The sequence below is a fragment of the Chlamydotis macqueenii genome, chromosome 1 (assembly GCF_036417535.1).
Source record: "Chlamydotis macqueenii isolate bChlMac1 chromosome 1, bChlMac1.mat, whole genome shotgun sequence".
Lineage (NCBI taxonomy): Eukaryota > Metazoa > Chordata > Aves > Otidiformes > Otididae > Chlamydotis > Chlamydotis macqueenii.
The window spans coordinates 64,583,094-64,604,611 of record NC_141556.1 but is presented as its reverse complement, the minus strand read 5'-3'; the positions used below and the strand labels follow the sequence as shown (position 1 = coordinate 64,604,611).

The window sequence follows — 21,518 nt, the reverse complement described above, 5'->3', positions numbered from 1 at the left end:
TTGCTGATAAGTGCATTCAAGGCTTTGGAAAATTCAGTTAAAATCCTTGCAGTGATTAAAATAACAAAAATTTGATCAGACCCTACTCACAGGGACCCCAGCAAGTGATAGATTTGTGTATATAAATAAAATAGGCTACTTTCTTTGAACATATGTGAAATATCTCAATATTCTAACCTTTTTTCCCTTACCATGTTAATAAAGTACTCATTACGTCCATTCTCACTGTGAAAATAATCTGGGTCACTCAAAATAATTTGGAGCTCTTTTCCCAAGCAATAAAGTATTTAACCAGCAGCCTTTTGCCCCTTTTGCATTCCTTCTCCTGGAACAAAAGCATCAACAGTAAACAATTCAAGCATCTGAGTACTGTATCAGTCTGAATTGAGGCTTGTTACCTCAGAAAGAAGAAAAAGTGAAAATAACTCACTGAGAATTTGACTTGGCAGCTTTCCTCCCCCAGGTAGCAAAGGTCCCCAGAAACATTTGTCTCCAGCCACAGATGCTCTCCGTTCACAGCATTTTCCTGAGAAAAGAGGATTGTTAATCTGGTTTGTGAAATTCAGCCACATGAGTACAGAGGAAAAAAAGATCTGATTTTCACAACAAATTTAAAAAAAGAAAAAAAAAAAAAGAAAAAAAAACCTCCAACAACCACACAAGCACGTGTTGTTTTGTTTTTCTACAACACAAAGCCATAACAGTATTACCCTGGCTGACCACCCCTGCTTAAATGATGCTGATGATACAATGAGTGATGTGTCACCAATCAGAATCAAAGTATTTTTGTGTACAACTAGTGAAACTTTGCCCATGTTCTTCCCACATGCTGCCTAGTTTAACTGGGACTCTAGATTTCATAAGCATGAGATGTACACAGAATTTTAAAGAAACAGAAAATCAAGAAGGATGAAACAAAAACATGACTACCAAACTTTAAATTGGAGAAGTCCAAAAATTTGAGAACGTGTCCCAGAAGTGCAAAATAACACACTGATTCTAGCTTTGGGATGATGGGATAGTTTAGACAAGGAAAAATACTTTATTTAAAATGGCTGAATCAAAACTGTATGTTTATGAAAACATGAACAAAACATTAAGTGGCCAGGAGAGACAAGACTAATTTTATACCTGAAAGAATGATACATTCAATTGAGAAAACTCAAAAAATCTACCTAGCACACTGACAATTAGCAGTGATTTACAGAGTAACATCTGATTTCTTTGACAGCCTCACTTGACCAAATCTGTACCTTAATTCTATAAAAATTCTTGTTCTGAGAAATTTGGTCATAGAAAAACTACAGTTTTCATTTGACTGTAATCCCGGCTCGACTAAAAAGCCTAAGAAGTCTACTGTACACTATTTGAGCAAAGTGAATAAACAGGATTTCTGTTCAGCCAGAATTAGAGCATGATGGAAAACGCTTTGACAGTTTCTGACATTTGGTTCCCACACTGCAGAAGTCACAAATGATGACGCTTACCAAACAGATGGCGTCCGACAGCAGGATGCTCTGAAATAGCCACCTTGGTTAAAATAATTTATTTAAAATACCACTGACAGTTTCAAAGTGATGAAATGAGAAAACTTTTCTTGCCATGTGGATTTCTTAGGTAAAGCAGAGAAGCAGAAGTGGCAAAATCCTTTGCCTTCTGGACTACGAGTGCATCCATGTTAGCCAAGACCTATGAAAATCTGCACATGGTGGCTGCCACAACTATGGTGCTCACTTCAAAATACACCAAAAGATGAAAGAACAACCTGGCTACTTGTCCACAGGTCTAACTTCATCAGAAATGCTCCCATTGATGACGGACTCAGTACTGTCCCTCAGCACAAGGGGCTGGATGAGCAAAACTTGGATTCCAGACTCCTGCCACTACATTCTGATTAAACATAATTTAGTGGGTCACCATTCTGCATCTCCTTTCCTTCTCATCCTTTTGTCTGCCTGTCCACCTGAACTGTAGATACCCAGTCCCAGAGGGGACAGAGATTTTCCTAAACTGTACAGTTCAGTGCATCATAGTTTAGGCAAGCCATTTCAGCATTTTTATAATGCAAAATAGCTTTTAAGGACTTGGATAAGCTTAAGAAATTCTTCAAGCCTTACTCAGACAGTAAATTATCCAGATTGTAAATTCTTTCCCTTCAAGTTTATCCTTATATTAAAGCCATTTGCTCTGGCAAGAATCAGTTTTACAGCACTTCATTGAAGCCTAGTCACATCATACTAATAAAATTAGTATATGCCCAACATATTAACTTCCTGCCTAGTTTATGAGAGGTCAAGCAAGAGGACTGAAGCAGGAGGATATGAGCTCATCAAAGAGTGTTTGACCTAAGCACATTCTCTGTTGACAAAACAATGCAAACTCAACATTATAACTCAGAGCTAAGTTTTACCAATTGTAAAAAGCATTTAGGAAAGATCAACTATGCAAGCTAAGTAAGAAAACACACAGCTCCTGGGACATGATTTTTAATGAGGAATAAAAATTCCATTTAAAAAAAATAGATTAAATACTCCTTCACTCAGACCATGTCCACATAACTTGTCATCCAGGATTTCTAAAGATAAAAGCAGCCTATTTCCATAACCTAGTTCAGACTGATTGTTCCAGACTCTACCACACATCCACACATTTGACTTTAATTCACAGTGTAAACAAAATCAGTAAGTAGTCTACAAGGATGACCTTTGTAGTTCATGCTATGGTAGAGTTCTGACAAGACTGGATAATAAAAATGTAAATATAACCTGATCTGGTAGAAGTAGCACACCTCCAGATACCTACTGCCACAAACAATTTCACAGCACGGTGTGTGAGAACTCACAATTTCAATTCCAGCAAACTGACATTTGAAAAATCTCCCTTCATCCTGAATCAGAGCAAAGAGCTGAGATTTCCCAAGATTAAATGCCCTTCCTCAAAAAGCTTTGCCTGACAATTACTTTGTCTCGATAAAATTAAAGGGAATTACTTGAACTTCACTGTTTTAAATTCTGTTGCCGCTTATGAAAATCAAGATGATATAGTCAAAGGAAAATTATTTGACCTTTTCCAAGCCAAATTTTTCATTCAATTCTAATAGGAAATTTTGACAAAAATCAATACATTTCTATGAAGAATTTTGACTTCAGCAAATCAGCATTTTCTACTCCAAAATTCAGAGGCAGTATTCCACAATGTGCTGGACAAAAGGGCACTCCATCTACTAACACATAAGCTGACAGAGGTCACTGGGACCACCCTCTAGTATGAGCTCCTGTTTAACACAAAACTAAAGCACAGTAAAGGCTGCATCATCACTTGAATGTTTTGACACAGATATTTTTCCACAAGAGTTTTGAGTTCAGCAACCTTTTCATAAATAATTTGCCAGTCTGATTTATTTTGCACTTGATGTCTTTATATTGGCTTTAGGAGTAAATGGCTACCAAAGAGGCAGTCGTCCTCTTTCTGTCCCTGAGCCCTTAGACCCCAGTTTCATGCTCTTGCCATTTTCCTCATGCTAGATCTAGTGGCTGATGGAAAACAATAGATAACTTTACCTACCAAATCAGCTAGACAAAAGTGACCCACCCTGTGACCACGTAACTGCTGGATCTGACACAAGAAATGGGGGGTTAAAGGTGGGTTCAATGGGATGGATGCTTTTGGTGCCAACTCAGTGTTCAGGCAACTTAGCCGATCTGTCAAACCGTGCTTTTTGGCTGACGTGCTTTGCTTTGACTTGCTATGTAGAAAGGGATACTGCCCATCATTGTGGATAAAACAGCAATGACTGCGGCCTAATATTCTGCAGTTAAAAAGGGAACCAGGAACTCTGTTTCCTCACCTGGATTCCCAGCCCTTGCAAGTGTGCATACTCAGTGTCCTGTGAAGAGGAAGAGCCCCTGCTCACTGAAACAGAGGCAGAAGCGCCCTCCTGGCAGATGCAGTCTGCCTCACAGGGGACACGCGAACTCAGTATGCTCTCCCAGATGGAGACCTCCCATTTAATTGCTCCTGATCCAGTACCACAAACAAAAATAATGTCAGTATAGCAAACATTCCTTTCATATGAAACAAAAAAGACACACCATCCCCCCTGAAGTGAAAGAGAAATAGGAATTCAGGGACTAGGAATTTGGGAAGGATGTAATTACAAGTACGTGATCATAACTTGCTGTGCACATTTCACTAATTCATACACTTGGTTGATAAATTTATGATTGGTGTAAAATTAGTGCTCAATCTAAGTTTAATTAAATGTATCTGCAAGCAAAAATTATTAGCTTTAGCCCTTTTCTTTATGAGGTCACCATCAAGCAGAAATAAGTTTGATTGAATGTCTTTTTCCCAAATGTCTTTCTCTCATGTTTGGTTTGTGTTTTACCCTTAACTCTGAAATTGCAGAGTTTGAAATGCTTATGTTGCAAACAATAGCAACATCCCAAATGTTTTCTGTCAATACACAGTCTCAATTTTAACTCCACTTTAGCACATTTTAATTTGGGAATATTCTTCATGTAGAACTCACCTTTTCTTTAATTATTACAAATGTAATACATAGACATAAACCAAAATAAAATATCACAGAGACATTGTACTACAACAATTACTTCAGAAAATTTGAAGATACCTAGGTTCCAACTTTCAGAACTATTTTTGGATGTTCAACTTCTAGGTCTAAGTTCACCACATTCTCTAGCTTTTTCTACCATTCTCCTTTCCCCCACCATGCTTTCCAACATCCCCACATTTGTTGCCCACTCCTGTACTCTCTGCTGAGCTTTTGAAATTGCTGTTATCATCATCTGAAAGATCATCTGCATGCAGAAGCAGAACAACATTTGTCCTTGTGGAGGAGCAATGCCCAGATACTATCAACTGAGATGACGATTCCCTATGTTCTCATGAACCATTATTTTTGCTGATGACAGCTTAACCCCAATCCTTTTGGCAACAATGGGAAAAAAATACCTATTTTCGAGAAGGGCTCCTTCTGTAATATCACTGCATCCTCTATACCTCTGGGGAAAAAAAAAATAAGAAAAATAGAGATGGCCACCATTTTGAAATATGACAGATCTCTTTTTTTTTTCTTTTTAGATCTCTCCAGAAAAAACAGTAGTTCTCAAATCTTGATAAAAAGAAACAGCTACATAGGGCTACTGATCCTGAATACATTGCTTCAAGTGTCATCTGCACACAAAATTTCAGCAATTTTTAAGTATGCATGCACTCATCACTAATTATTTAGAGTGGAACTACAGTGAGTAGTGTGGAACTAGAGTGGAACTACTCCCGGAACCTCAACATGTTTTTATGTGACTAATGGTATACCCATACCCCAGGATTCTCCTTTCTCATGCAAGCATCTGATAACATACATCTCTTTTCAACTGAATACTCAGTTCCCACTTACAAAACAATCTGGCAGACACTCACAGAAGGGAAATATCCTCCAGTGTAAAAATTAGTGTAGCTTTTAGGAAACGATGATACAGATGCCAAACAGTTCACATGGAAAATAAATACATTTATCTAGATAGGAAATATTTCATCATTGGTAGAACACATATTAGTGTTTTAACACATATGTAAATTATCTAAAGTGTAGTATATTACTGGGCACTTATAAACACTTACTGCTCATGAAAGTGGGCAACACTACTGACTAATGCCAAAAAGACAGAGAATATAATGCAACAGTTTCATTGCAAAGTCACATTTACTGATTATAAACACCTTTCATAGACCACCTCACAGTCTATTCATCCAGCCCATACTCCATCAGTTTGTCCACAAGGATGTTATGGAAGACAGTGCTAAAAGCCTTGCAAAAGTCGACAAAACAGACGTTGCTCTCCCCTCATCTACCAAGCCACTCATCTCATTATAGAAGTCTGTCAGGTTGGTCAGGTATGATCATCCCTCCACAAATCCATGCTGACTACTCTCAATCACTTTCTTATGCTTAATATTTTTGGAAATAGCTTCCAGAAGGATTTGCTCCATCACATTCCCAGAAATCAAGGTGAGGCTGATCAGTGAGTAGTTTCCTGGATCCACCCCCATGCCCTTCTTGAAGACAGAATTGATATTTACTTTATTGCAGTCCTCAGGAATCTCCTCTGATCATCATGACCTTTCAAAGACAACAGACTGACCTTGCAATGACATCAGCATGCATCTCATCAGGTCCCATGGACTTCTATATGTTCATTCTGTTTAAATGTTCATAGGGACCATTGCCTACAGAAGTTAAGTCTTCCTTGCTTCAGCCACTCGTGTCTGAGGCCTGGGATTCTTTGTGCTCCTACAGCTGCCAACAGCCTACAGAAACCATTCTTGTTGCCTTTCATGTTCCAGTCAGATTCAACTCAAAATTCAAAGCTCCGGCTTTCCTTACCCCATCCCTCTGAAATTGGGTAGTGCCCTCTACAATCCTCCTGGCTGGCCTGACCTTGCTTCCACATGTTATACTCGGGACATGGAGGGGAAGGAATGGATGTGTTTAGTTGAGGGGCGTGGAGGTAAATATTTGAGTTTTGTCTGGACCATGTGGGCCTCCTGATGGTTTTGCCTGAATTACTGCATGTGAGGATGCTGCTCTCGAGCGTTGAGGAGGTGATCTTTGAATACCAACTAGTTTTCTGGGAGTCCTTTTTCTCTTGAGAGTCATGTCACGTGTTACTCTTCCAAACAGTTCCTTGAACAGGTCAAAGTCTGCTATCCTGAAGTCCAGGGCTATGATCCTGCTTTTGCCTTGTTCCCTCTTTTCAGGATCCTGAACTCCACCATCTTATCAACACTGCAGGTGAGACTGCCCTGACCTTCACATTCCCCACCAGTTCTTCCTGGTTTCTAAGTATGAGATCCAGCAGAGCACCTCCTCTCACCAGCTCCTCAATCATCTGTGTCAGAAAGTTCTCATCAACATTTTCCAGGGACCTCCTGGATTGCTTGTGCCCTATTATTCCTTCAGCAGATATCAGTATGGCTCACATTGTCCTCATAAATACTAGGGCCTACAAAAATGAGGCTGCTTCCAGCTGTCTGAAGAAGGCCTCATCTTCTACCTGTTCCTGAACAAGGCATCTGTAGCAAACACCCACTACAATGTTGCCTATGTTGGTTTGCCCTCTAATCTTGATCCATAAGCTCTTCACAAGCTCATCACCCCTTCCACAGCAGAGCTTTGAAAGCATTCCCACTTCTCAGATATGAAGGACAACTCCCCCTCCTCAACATTCTGACCTTGTCTTTCCTAAAAAGTCCATAACTATCCATTGTGCTCCTCCAGGTACACTGTGCAATTGCACTATGTCTCTGTGATCCCAGTCAGATTACAGGCCTGCAATCTTCTGATATTTAGTAGAAAGTATAAAGAACAACTTTTCCCTGCATGTTAAAATACCCTATGCAACTGACTAAACTCTCTCAACCAACTAATTTTATAGAAGCAGGTAAACGTAAAACCTACAAAACTGGTATTACATATTGCCAAATGCCAGTTTTCAACTTCTACTCAAATGCATAGTTTTCTATTCTTGTTAAGATCTATAAGAATTTTTGTGTCTTTAATATATATAATTTATGGCATAAGGTTATAACATTTCTCCTCTGAAGAACACTCATCTTGCACCCAGATAATTCTGTACATTCACAGAACACAAAGCAAAAATCAGTTTCAAGTTTTTTCATTGAACTCCATGAATGGAAGCTGCATGTCTTCAAATGCCTCCTAATGGACATAACTAGAGTTCTAAGGCTTGTAGTCATGGACCATAAATGCCTGCTAATGAGAAGGCAACAAACTGGCATCAAGAGACAAATTCATGACGGACAAATAAAATAACGTGACAATTTTGGCCACTGGGAAGCTCAACACACTAATATCGTAGGTGGCTGTCAAGATTTTTGTAGGCACCAAAGAAAGCAAGAGTTAGAAGGCAGTACTTAAAAAGAAATTACAGGATGGCTTTGCACAAAAGCTCATGCTTATTTTCCTTGGGAGCAAATGGCAGTATGAAAATATACAAAGGCCTAGATGCACAGTGGTGCACAAGCACTGTATGAGGTGGCTCAGTCTGTATTCACTTGACAATCTGGGCTAGAATTGCTTACTTTATCATTTAACTTGTGGGAGTGACGCCTAAAATCGGGAAGGGTGGGAGAAGAGGCTATGCATAAACACATCACAGGGGCAAGCAGTTAAGTTGGTTCCATTTTGGTAAAGAAAATTCTGCATTGCCCTCTGGCTATAACATCACCTACTCCAGAGAATGTATTCTGTATGGCCCTGCTATGAAAAGATAGCGCTAAATTAGACAATAAAGCTACAAGTTAACTCGAATTAGGTGTAGCAAATGTGATTAAACTGGGCACTTATAAGTATGTGAAAAAAAAAGAAACCTCAGAGATGACAGACAGTAACAACAACAAAGAAATACTGTTTCTTATGTAAAGGGTCTTAAGAGACATCAGAATCATCAGCTCTATTTTACAGCTGGGAAGGCTAATGTATTGAGTGGCAAAACAATTCATCTGAGCTCACTCACAAGGTAAGTGGCAGAGCAGGGAATGGAATCGGTGTCCTATTTACAAGATCATCTGATAATGGCAGATCACCTGCAAGGAGTTATCAAAAATGGGGACTATAGCCAGGGAATTATTTCCCGTTATTACTGCGAGGATAACAAGGAGGAAACATTTTCTACTGCAAAGTCAAATGACAACTTATGTTCATGTCACTTAGACTTTTGAAAGATCTCCCGATCGTGAGTCTTTGGAGAATCATCCTCAGAAATACTAAAGAGCAGGATTATATAGATGGGGATGCACTGATTAATGCTGCCTTCCAGTGATTAAATACAAAGACTTCCTATCTGGCTCCAACACATCTTAGTCCAAATATCTTCTCACTCTACCAAATACACCTCTGGATTTAAACATCAGTATTTGAAACTTCACTTTTTGTTAATTGACATTCACTGCACATTATAAACTTTGGTCCATTTCAGCTTCTTCACACCTCCAAATCACCTCCCTGCTCTCTCTTTTACTTATATTATGCCTCAGATTTGAGAAATCCATTTCTCCCTCACATTCCCCAGTTACTACAGCTGGTCAGTGCAGGGTCATCCCAGCCACAGACGTCTTCCACTCAGTATCCTGCCCCTTCCCCACATGCTGCAGGGTTGCTGCAGGGTTGCCTCCCTTCTCCAGTCAAAGTGTGAAGTAAAGCAGCAACACTGATTTGAGAGGCTGGAACAGTTGAGAAATCGAACTGATCAAAAATCTAAACCGTAAGCCAGCAAGTAAAGTGCAAAAACACACATACGCACAATTAAAACCCACAATATTTAATCAATATTCACCAAGCTAAATCAAGTCCTGCAGTATTTATGCATGGGGATCACATGAGAAACCACCTAGTAAAATGGGTAGCAGACAATTGACTTTGAAGAAGGGTAAGTTGTGGCTATTGGGTTTAGGTTTTAGGGGTTTTGTTTTGGAGTTTTTTGCTGTTGTTGTTGTTTTCTAAGTACAATTTTGAAAGGTGTTTAATTTAGCCCGTGCCTAACCCCTCACACGGGTGACTGATCTTTTAGGTTTCTACTAAACAGCATCGATTACTCAAAGCAGGCATGTGTTTTAATACCTTGCTGAATCAGGACCTGAGATTTCCTGGAGGGAAAGATCAAGGTATTCTCCAAAGCTCTTCCAAGAAGATTCTATGTAAGCGCTCAAGCCCATTTTAACACTCTGTGTTAAATACATTGCAGTAGAAGATAATCATGAACCTAAGCCCGCTTCCTCCTGCAGAGCCTGTAAAATTTCATCCCCTGAAACTTTAAATGCAACAGCTGGGGACGAAGCAGAGCATGCCATCTAGAAAGCCATTCAGTCTTCATATAGAGAACAGACATAAACATAACCCATATTCATCACAATCCAAGTTATCTTTACCTAAAAGCCACTTGGGTGGCTGGTGCCTTGATAGTGCAATGTACTGAGTTCCTTACCAACAGCCAAGTATAAGATCTGCTGTGTACTTTGCTTTAAATGGGACGTTTATGTGACCTGCTGGCTTAAGGCTTGACTTCTTAGCACAAACCAGCGCATAACCACATGGAAGCTGCATGGGAATGGTTCAAAGCTGTGTGAGGCAAGCTTCAGACTTGACAGTAGGAAACATTTCAAGAGAGAGAAAGAGTGGTCAAACACTGGAACAGGCTTCCCAGAGAGGTGCCCATGCCTGTCAGTGTTTAAGAGGCATTTAGATAATCCCCTTAATAACAAGCTTTAACTTCTGGTTAGCCCTGAAGTGGTCAGGTAGTTGGACTAGATGATCATTGTAGGTTCCTTCCCACTGAAACAGTCTAGTCTATTCTAGACAGTCCTTAGCTGGTCCCTTCTGAACTAGCCCAGAAAGATAAGCAAGTTGCGGAGGGAATGGAAACATATGCTCTCTGTGTCTACAGTCTAGCTTGGGCCCAGAAGAAATCTACCCATACCTACAAAGCATTGCGACCAAAGATTTCTACTACCTACTGTACAGAACCAGACAACTCAACATGTGTCTTCAGTCTTAAATTTTGGCATATTAAGCAAAGGTACAAAACTCTGCTATGCTAAAATCAGATCACCTTTGGAGGGCAGACCTTGTCAAGAAGACAGTAAGCAAATGCAGCCAGACAGTTCCCAAGCTGAAAAATCTGAATAGCTCTGTACTCTGCTGATCAAGTCTCCATAAGTTTTCACATCTCTGCCTTGCGCTTCATTTCATAACAGATGCATGTTCCTAATGACCAGTACTAATTCTAACAGCAATGCAATGTCTTACGTTGAGTTAAGGACGGAGAGAGCACTAGCCAGAGATACTGCTCAAGTTAACTGCCAAAAGACCAAACACCTACAGTCCACTCTAAGGCTGCCCTTGGTTCCTTCACAGGTCCATTGGAGACTGCAATGTTGAGGGAATGCACAGGAGCCAAATGCTGGAGGCCTGACCTGGAGATTGCTTTCCTGCAAATTGAAAAGAAAAAAAAACAAATAAATGGCGTGTATATCCACTATAATTACCCAATATAATTATCCACCCCACTCTTCTCCAGAAATCAGAAGAGGCAGTACAGCATCTAATTTCAGCTTGGGTGAAATGGTGCTTGAATGCCATCTCCTGCTAAAGCAGTTTAGGAAAAGAATAAAGTAATCTGATCACTGAAAATTACTGTTTAACAAATATCAGTTAGTCATCTGGCACTAAGCTGAAATATCAAACCCAGTGGACTACATACGGTTCTGTTTGCCAGTTTCAGTGGAGTTCTCATTCATTACACCTGTTCCTTACATACCAGCAAATCAGTTGAATCAATTGAACCTAATGGGTCAATTTATGCATAATTCCAAATAGCCTTTACTGGAGGAATGAAATATGAGTTTATACAAACAGCACAACATTCATTGCTTTTACTTAGTTTGTAGGTGGGGAAAAGTCATCCATTCAGCATCAGACTACATAAAACAAGACACAGCAACACCGCTTAGTCAGGAGAGGGAGTCATACACTACTACCTTTTTAGATCGTACCAGCATCCCTCAAGGTATTACAGCTTCTTACCACTTATATTTCAATTGTATATTTTTGGTTCAAAATTATTCCTACAGCTCTTGAGGCATAGATATGGCCTTCTTCAAAAGTCACAGATGGTGACCAGAAACACCCCTGAAGCTCCACAAGTGCCGACAGCACATCCACTGCCTGTTTCCCCAGCGGCAAGTGGCCATGCCAAATCATCCTCAAATAGTAAGCCATCAAGTGGAAGGAAGCACACTGCTGATACAAAGCTCAGCTGCACTTGGAGAGTATGTTTTATAAAGCTTCATAACATTATGCATTGTATATTTTAGCACTTGATAGTGGTGACCAAAACAATCTCACAGCTTCATCTGCAGTGATTCAGAAGAGGACAAAAGCATCTCAAGGAGAGATCTCCTTTTGTAAGCCAAATACACTCATCTCCCACAAAGTGAAATGACAGTCTGTTTGTGTAAAGTGCATTTTTGTGATACCACTCCCACAGTGCAATAGCTATTTATAGCATCTCCTAATCTTACCACTGTGTCCCAAGGCAATAAAGGTCAATTGAGCCAGAGATGACAATCCAGGTCAGCCATATGCTAAATAAATCTTTTCGTTGTCCTGAAAATATACAGTACAACATATACCACAGTAAGGGAGCTTGGAAGCCTCATTGCTGCCAATGCACACCCAGAAAAATCAAGTGGGCTGAACCAGAATCTCCTGAATTCCCTTTCCTGTGGGTAGGATGAACAACTTAGCACATTAATATCAGCCTCTGATCATCCAATGCCTCCTTTCCACTTAGCAACATAGGCAAGATGTTGACATTAAGGGTTTTTTTCCAAAATATTTTGCATTTGACTAAAACCCATTTGAGGGAAGAAGCCTAAGGAAAAGATTTTCACTATCTGGCAATCTATCAGGAGAGAACAATTGCGCTAGAAAGATTTTTATGCCATATATGTCAGTACACCATAAGCTACACATCTTCTCAATGATTGGATTAAGACCTTAAAGAAATAAACCACAAGAAACCACAATTTTTTTTTCCATAAAACAGTGTCCAATATTTGGCAGTCTCTCTCCATGTTGTTATGGGTATCAATTCAGTTATCAGTGCTTCCTAAAAACAAGAGTACATTTGTGTGTCTACTCATGGTTTATAACATGGTAATTTGTTTTGGTGGAAACAGGGCAATATCACATTTTCCACCCTGGATCACTGACAGTGATAAAACAAACCTATTGAGCCCTGCCCTCGTAACAGAGGAAAGTAGCATTCACTTTGTCAAAAGCTGCACTTAAGCAAAGGTGGCTGAACAATCAAGCTTTAGCAATTAATTACTATTTGATGAAAAATGACAACATTTTCAGCCAACATGGCTTACAGCATATTACTTGTCAAGTGATACAGCCTGTGAAGTTGCATGCATCCACTAAGCGAATTTACTAAAGCAAAGTCTGTGATGAATATTCCCAGGGACAAATTTATCTGACCAGGCTGAGGACAAGACTTCCAGCTGGAAGGTAAATTCAGCAGAGACTTCAAAGGTAAATATGCCTAATGAACAGCTGCAGACATCCCAGCGTCAAGCCTTGGATACTGTTTCAAGACAAAATTAGAGATGTGCAAGCCTCCTGCAGCAGAACCTGAGGCTTGGGCCATGTTCTTTTATAAGTGAGCCGAGGCTGATGAGCCTTTTGGGGGAGAATTGGCACAGTTTTGTGCCAACAGCCTGCCCTTCCTCTGTATGCCAAGCTGGATTTATAGCTTTGTTTGGAAAGCACACAAAACACAAGCATGACAATAATATCTTTTTTTCAGGTTTGTTTTAACATAAGAGCCTTAAAATTATCTCAGGGATTGCAAATTTACATGAGCCAGACGGAAATGAGCCTGAGGCCCAGAGACAAGCTAAAAATGTCTCTTCTAACACAGTTTCTTATCAGAACTTTGTTTCAGAACAGAGAGAGACACAGAGCGTCAAAACACACTGCATGCACTGCAGAAGCCTTTCCCACTTTCCCATTAAAAAAAAAAAAAAAAAAGAGGCGGTCAGGCACTAAAGAGCAAACACATGGCCTTCTAATAACTGGAAGGCAAACGAGAGAGGAGAAAACAGGCAGAAAAGGCAAGGTAGCACAAGTCTGGTAACAGAGCAGATGCTGAATATTCAGGTGATCACATCTCATATTACCTTACCTAGCAGATGACATCATCTGGCACTTTTCCAAAAGTCACGTAACACGAGTGGCTTTTAGTTATCTTTCCCAGCTACTTCATCTCCACTGTGCTGAGTGCATGAATGAAAACACAGGTTCGACAAGCAACCTTTCCCATACAAGCAAAAGTAATCACTGTTCCCTTGATAAGTGACAGCCAGAAGAAGTGAATCTGTGCTTTCGTCCACAACTTTGCTAAAATGGGCACACCAGCCAGCTTGCTGATGTAGCAGCCAACAGCAAGGAAACGTCTCATCAAAAGCAGTGTGGCCAACAGGTCAAAGGAGGTGATTCTCCCCATCTACTCGTGAGATCCCACCTGGAGTACTGCATCCAGCTCTGGAGCCCCCAACATAAGAAGGACATGGACCTGTTGGAGTGAGTCCAGAGGAGGGTCACAAAGATGATCAGAGGGCTGGAGCACCTCTCCTATGAGGACAGCCTGAGAGAGCTGGGGCTGTTCAGCCTGGAGAAGAGGAGGCTCCGGGGAAGCCTTATGGCAGCCTTATAGTACTTAAAGTACTACAAGAAAGCTGGAGAGGGACTTTTTAGGAAGGCCTGTTGTATCAGGACAAGGGGTAATGGTTTTAAACCTTTGTTTAGGTAGATTTAAATTAGGTAGATTTAAATTAGACATAAAGAAGACATTTTTCACAATGAGTGTGGTGGAACACTGGAACAGGTCGCCCAGAGAGGTGGTGGATGCCCCATCCCTGGAAACATTCAAGGCCAGGTTGGATGGAGCTCTAAGTAGCCTGATCTAGTCCAAGATGTCCCTGCTCCTTGCAGGGTGGTTGGACTACATGATCTTTAAAGGTCCCTTCCATCCGTAACCATTCTATGATTCTATGATCATAAGTAACAAGCTGTATTTTGATAATTACCTTTATATTCAGTAATCAGTAATTTGTAGTAGATGTTATTATCAACTTAGCTAACCCACTATCATTGTGAACAAGCGTGAGTGCACATACATGTTTATGTCACCAAATATATAACAAACACAAATATCTGATACTAATTCCATAGTTTAAACCATTAAGGAAACTCTTTAACAGAGCAATTGACTGTCTTGGAAAACAAAAGCAAACAGACATTCAAGCTATTCAAGTATAATAATTGGGGGTTTTTTTCTTTTTCATAAAGCATTACATTTTCTTTTTCATTTTGCTGAAAAGTCAGGCGAGACTTAACCTACTTATTAGATCAAAGGATACATATTTGATTAGGGGGGATTTGAGTTTATATCCCAGGCTTTGGCTTTACTGAGCCCTTTCCTCCACCTAAGGCACATAAAAATCCTCCAGTGAGTTGTTTAGATGGAATAGTTAAGTCTGAATCCTCAAAGACCACAAAAGGCAATTAGTCAATAGTACCCAGCTCATTTAAGTGTTAGAAAAATCTATTTGGAAAAGAAACAGTAAGTTAGTGCTCCACATGGTTAACAGATTTGAGTGTCATTTTACTTGTCACTGGCTTTGGAGTTGCTACCTTTCCGGGCTGGGGTTATTAACCTTCTTTTCATAGGGGCATAAGTTACCATTGGGGTAGTCTCTTAGCTGCAAGGTTGAGAGATCATAAAAATGCAGAGACTGGCCTCCATATATCCTATGGCTAGGACATCTGCCAGGAGATTTTTTTTGGAGTCTTTTCTTAAAGTTAACGTAGATATTTACTGCAAAAAGGACAGTCATTTGTTTAAGTTATAGCATCTAAGTTACAACAGCTCTGCTTTTCTTTGACTATTCAATGTAAATAAACACTATGCCTGCCAGCTCTCAGGTTTGCCAATAGCAACTTGAAAATCCCTGTACATGGCCAGGCAGTATCTGCACCCTGTATGAACAATTTCTATGTGCCCGAGTTTGTTTGGACGTGGTTTTCACTCCCGCAATTTGGTGCTTATGAAAATCAGGAACAAAATGTACTGGCTGAACTCTGGCGTTATTTAAGTTTTCCCCGTGCATCTCTGCTGACTGCACAGCGCTCCTGCAACCTGCTGTTCCCAGCTTGCCGCCAGGCATGTGATGTTCTCCTTTCCAGCTGACCACAGGGCAACAACTATTTCCTGCAATATCAAAATTCCCTTTTTTTTTTTTTGTCTTTGATAGAAAAGGAGTCAACTTAATTCAAATCAAAACAATCATAGAATCATAGAATAGTTTGGGTTGGAATGGACCTTCAAAGGTCATCTAGTCCAACCCCCCTGCAAGGGGCAGGGACATCCCCAACTAGATCAGGTTGCTCAGAGCCTCATCCAGCCTGGCCTTGAACGTTTCCAGGGATGGGGCTTCCACTACCTTTCTGGGCAACCTGTTCCAGTGTTCTATAACTCGCATTGTAAAAAAATTTTTCCTAATTTCCAATCTAAATCTACCCCCCACTATTTTAAAACCATTACCCCTCGTCCTATTGCAACAGGCCCCACTGAACAGCCTTTCCCCATCTTTCTTATAGGCCCCCTTGAGGTACTGGAAGACCACTATCAGATCTCCCCGGAGCCTCCTCTTCTCCAGGCTGAACAGCCCCAACTCTCTCAGCCTGTCCTCATAGGAGATGTGCTCCAGCCCTTTTATCATCTTCATGGCCCTCCTCTGGACCTTCTCCAACTGGTCCATGTCCTTCTTATGTTGGGGGCTCCAGAACTGGACACAGTACTCCAGGTGGGGTCTCACCAGGGCACAGTAGAGGGGGAGAATCACCTCCCTTGACCTGCTGGCCACGCTTCTCTTGATGCAACCCAGGATGCAGTTGGCCTTCTCGGCTGCAAGGGCGCATTGCTGGCTCATGTTAAGCTTCTCGTCCACCAGCACTCCCAAGTCCTTCTCCTCAGGGCTGCTCTCGATCCATTCTCCACCCAGCCTGTATTTGTGCCTGGGATTGCCATGACCCAGGTGCAGGACCTTGCACTTGGCCTGGTTGAACTTCATGAGGTTGGCACGGGCCCACCTCTCCAGCCTGTCAAGGTCCCTCTGGATGGCATCCCTCCCTTCCAGCGTGTCGACGGCACCACACAACTTGGTGTCATCAGTGAACTTGCTGAGGGTGCACTCTATCCCACTGTCCATGTCGCCAACAAAGATGTTGAACAGGGTCAGGCCCAATACAGACCCCTAAGGGACGCCACTCATGACTGGTCTCCACATGGACATTGAGCCGTTAACCACCACTCTCTGAGTACGGCCATCCAGCCAACTCCTTATCCACCGAGTGGTCCGTCCATCAAACCCATGTCTCTCTAGTTTAGAGAGAAGGATGTCGTGCGGGACAGTGTCAAAAGCTTCAGAAGCTTTGCACAAGTCCAGGTAGATGATGTCAGTTGCTCGTCCCTTGTCCACTGATGCTGTCACCCCGTCATAGAAGGCCACCAAATTGGTCAAGCACGATCTGCCCTTGGTGAAGCCGTGTTGGCTGTCACCAACCACCTCCTTGCTCTCCATGTGCCTTAGCATGGTTTCCAGGAGAATCTGCTCCATGACCTTGCCAGGCACAGAGGTGAGGCTGACCGGCCTGTAGTTACCCGGGTCTTCCTTATTCCCCTTTTTAAAAATTGGGATTATGTTCCCTCTCTTCCAGTCATCGAGGACCTCACCAGACTGCCACGACTTCTCAAATACAATAGCCAGTGGCTTGGCAACTTCATCCACCTGTTCCCTCAGGACCCGCGGATGGATCTCGTGAGGTCCCATGGACTTGTGCACCTTTAAGTTCCTCAAATGATCCCAAACCTGCTCTTCGAGTACAATGGGCAGTTCTTCATCCTCGCAGTCCCTGCTTTCACCTTCTACAGCTTGGGTGGTGGGACAAGAACTCTTGTCGGTGAAGACTGAGGCAAAAAAGTCATTGAGAACCTCAGCCTTCTCCATGTCCTGGGTAACCAGGACACCAGTTCCCTTCCGGAGGGGGCCTACATTTTCCCTGGACTTTCTTTTGTCCCCTACGTACCTATAAAAGCTCTTCTTGTTGCATTTTATATCCCTGGCCAGATTCAGTTCTGCCAGGGCTTTGGCCTTCCTTACCTTATCCCTGGCCACTCGCACAGCCTCTTTGTAGACCTCCCAGGCTACCTGTCTCCATTTCCACCCTCTATAGGCCTCCTTTTTTACTTTCAGTTGGTCCAGGAGCTCCTTGCTCATCCACGCCGGCCTCCTGGCCTTTTTGCCCGACTTGTTCTTCGTCGGGATGCACCTCTGCTGAGCTTGGAGGAGGTGCTCCTTGAATAGAGACCAACTTTCCTGGGCCCCTCTTCTCTCCAGGGCCGCCTCCCATGGCACTTGGCCCATCAGGCCCCTGAAGAGGCCGAAGTCTGCCCTCTTGAAGTCTAGGGCAGAGAGCTTGCCATGTAGTTTCCTTGCTGCCCCGTGGATCTTGAACTCCACCGTGTCATGGTCGCTGCAGCCAAGGCTGTCCTCTAGTTTCACATCCCCCACCAGCCTCTCCCTGTTGGTGAGCACAAGCTCGAGCATGGCACCCCTCCTTGTCGGCTCCTCTATCGTCTGCAGGAGGAAGTTGTCGTTCACGCATTCCAGGAACCTCCTGGACTGCCTGTGCCCTGCCGTGTTGTCTCTCCAACAGATGTCAGGGTGGCTGAAGTCCCCTATGAGGACCAGGGCCTGTGACCGTGAGGCTGCTCCTATCTGCCTATAGAGCGCTTCATCTGCTCTGTCTTCCTGGCCAGGCGGCCTGTAACAGACCCCCACCGTAACGTCCCCTGTCCGTCCCCATCCTCTAATCTTGACCCATAAGCTCTCTGTCAGCTCCTCCTCCATCCCCAGGCGGAGCTCCACACACTCCAGCCAGCTGCTGACGTAGAGAGCAACACCCCCTCCTCGTCTCCCCTTCCTGTCCTTTCTAAAAAGCCTATACCCCTCCATGTTGACACTCCAGTCGTATGTGTCATCCCACCACGTCTCTGTGATGCCAATGAGGTCATAGCCCTGCTCGTGTGCACGCATCTCCAGCTCTTCCTGTTTATTCCCCATGCTGCGTGCATTGGTATAGAGACACTTCAGCTGGGCCCCCGACAAAGCCGACTTGCTGGCTGGAGCGACAGGGGTACTATTGGACTGCAGTTTAGGTTCATTTGCACTTACCTGCGATCCTTCCTCAGCTTCTGGACCCAGGTCCAGTATCCCATTTCTGACAACGGCCAGTAGCAGGTGTTTAGAGAAGCACTGGCACAAATTGAATGATTCTTCCCCTGACACACTCCATTCCCAGCTTCCAGTCATCAGTAGCCTAAGGACTTCCTGAGCTGGAGGCTGCTTCCAGACTTTTGTGCTTAATAGCCTGTAATGGCTCTTTACTCTAGGAATGTGTTGGTCCTTCCCTGAATCCATTTGTACTCTTGATCTCCACAGCAGCTTATGTAATGAGCTACAAAATTTCATTACGGGCAGTGTAAAGCACTTCCTTCTGTCTGTTTTAAAAATTCTGCTTGATAATTCAATTGGTGTATCATATTGTGAGGAACAGCAAGTAATCATTTGCCTCTCTACACCTTCTGTGATTTTATGAATCTCTATTCATATACCCTTTCATTCACCCTTCCCTCCACCGAGTAGAAGCACTCTAGATGGTTTAGGCTTCTGCTGATACTGAAGCTGCTCTATCTTTGTCAAAGTTTTCTAGCTCGATTACTTTTTTTTTTTTTTTGAGGTAGGATTGCCAGAAGTAGAACAAATATTCAAGATCTGGCTGCACCAGAGGTTTATCAGTGGTGTCATTGTACTTCCTGCACTCTTCTTTTTTTTCCCTCCCTCATTCTGAGCCCTCTACTTGCCTTTCTATCACTATGAGCACTGAATTAATCATTTCATAGCAGTACTTGCAATTATCCAAAGTTGTCTTTCCTGAGTGCTAAATGCTAAAGTCCAAACTTTAAAGCTTCCCCCTCTCCATGTACATTATTTTGCCTTCATCAATCTCACATTTCGAGTGCAATTTGCTGCAGAGTCATTTCAGCATCTTAAGATCCTTCTGCAAATTTTCCACAATCAGCCTGTGCCCACCCCGGCTAATTATGCAGAGCAGCAGCAAGCTTTAACCCCTCACACTTTTCTCCCTGTGAGCAGCTCTGCTTCCACCACAGATCCCCGTTGGTCCCCATCAGTAAATCTCTGAAAACCAATTGCTAGCCATCCTATTGACTGCTACATTTAAACTACTGTTTCACCACGTGAAGATCATCCCTTTTAGCCCTAGTTTCTGTAGCAAAAGCATTTTTCCTACCTCATTGGAAGCTTTTTGGAAGCTCATGTGCACTCCCACAACCGGATCACCTCGGTTTATGGGCCTTGTGCCTCTGCCAGCAAATTCTGTAAAACTTACTAGTCCTGGCTTCCTTAGGAAAAGCTGTGCTGGCTCTCCTCCAGCACATCACATTCAGCTGTCCATTTACTAATCCTGCATCTTAGCAGCAGCTCTGCCAGTTTCTCCAATTAAAGCTTGCTGCTGGGTTACCCCATAAGCACTCTGTGAGCCCCTATGTAACCACCCCACTCCTTTACAACTGGAGCTGGTTTAAGGGACTTATTATAAAGCCCTCTCAGCAATTTCTTATTTGAATTCCATCAGAATACTTAGCAAAATCTAACCCTAGTGATTAGTTATTGGCTCTTTATCGATGTGGTCATTAGCCTTTTACATTAACCTTCCCATTTTCCTCAGGCACATCCATGCAAATAGCAGCTCAGCCTAGGACACTTTCAGGCATCCTCAGCAGTGAACATTGATACAAGAAATGCAATTTGCACTAAAAGAAGTAGACCCTTCAAAACTCATGAAACACTTGCTTATGCATGTTATTACCTGCTGCCCAAGGACCCAGGGTACGGAAAAGCAAAGATTTGGGTAGCTTTCCAGCCATCCCAATATTAACATCCCCAAGACTACAATAGATCTTTCCTCCCTCTCTTTCAACACCTCACCACACAGACCAGTTTGATAAAAGCTGTATGGAAACTGGTACATCTCCATGAAACACTGCAGCTCTATGCAGCTCTGACCAGCTTTGCGTTCAGCCTCAAGCCCAGCCCTCCTGAACCTAATAGGCAGCTCAGAGACCATCCTGAAGACAATGAAACAAATTTCTACTAACAATCTTACCAAGGACTTCAGACAGCAACCCCAGAGCTGAGAGGTAACTACAGTACATCAGCTCTCTAAGTTAGTTCTGGTAGAAGCATTGGGATCTATCACACCAAATACCTTCATAAGTTAAACATCAAGGGCTACTTATGGTAGATGCTAACTAAATTTTAGGACCATTAGAGTCCCACTCCATGTTTTGTTTAAATGTGCTATTTCTGAAAAGATACGTACAAATGTAGTGATTACTCTTACCACAAAAAGTGACAGACCTTGGAGGACTCCTTGCAGTAAGAGAAATGTCAGCATTAATTTGTGTGAGGAGGAAAGGAAAAAAGTTATACAGATGGTGATGCAATAAAGACAAAGAGTATCCTTTATCCCCGTAATTCACCAAGAAAGAGACTAACAAAGGAGCCTAGGAAAGCAGGGGGAAAAAAAAATATGAATGCTTTCTTGAAATGAATTATTTTGCTTTATTTTTGCTGCAGTCAAAAATTATTTGGTTTAGGAGAGGGTTTTATTTATTTTTAGACTTTAGCTTTCAAAGCTATGAATGCCAGGTCTGGAAGAGACCTTCTAGGTCATGAAATCTAGTCTTCTCTGTTTCAGGCAAACT

The 21,518-nt window shown here is 42.3% G+C and overlaps 1 protein-coding gene across 2 annotated transcripts in view; it reads right to left on the bottom strand.

Annotated features, from left to right (window-relative positions):
• The window catches only part of DGKI (diacylglycerol kinase iota), a 224,958-nt gene that overhangs the window by 131,281 nt on the left and 72,159 nt on the right, over positions 1–21,518 (bottom strand). For both annotated transcript variants that reach the window (XM_086740487.1, XM_086741315.1), the window contains exons 2-3: positions 10,920–11,028; positions 431–526 (exon numbers count right to left, since the gene is read on the bottom strand). In XM_086740487.1, the coding sequence (XP_086596613.1) occupies positions 431–526; positions 10,920–11,028 (205 nt within the window). The remainder of the gene's footprint in view (positions 1–430; positions 527–10,919; positions 11,029–21,518) is intronic.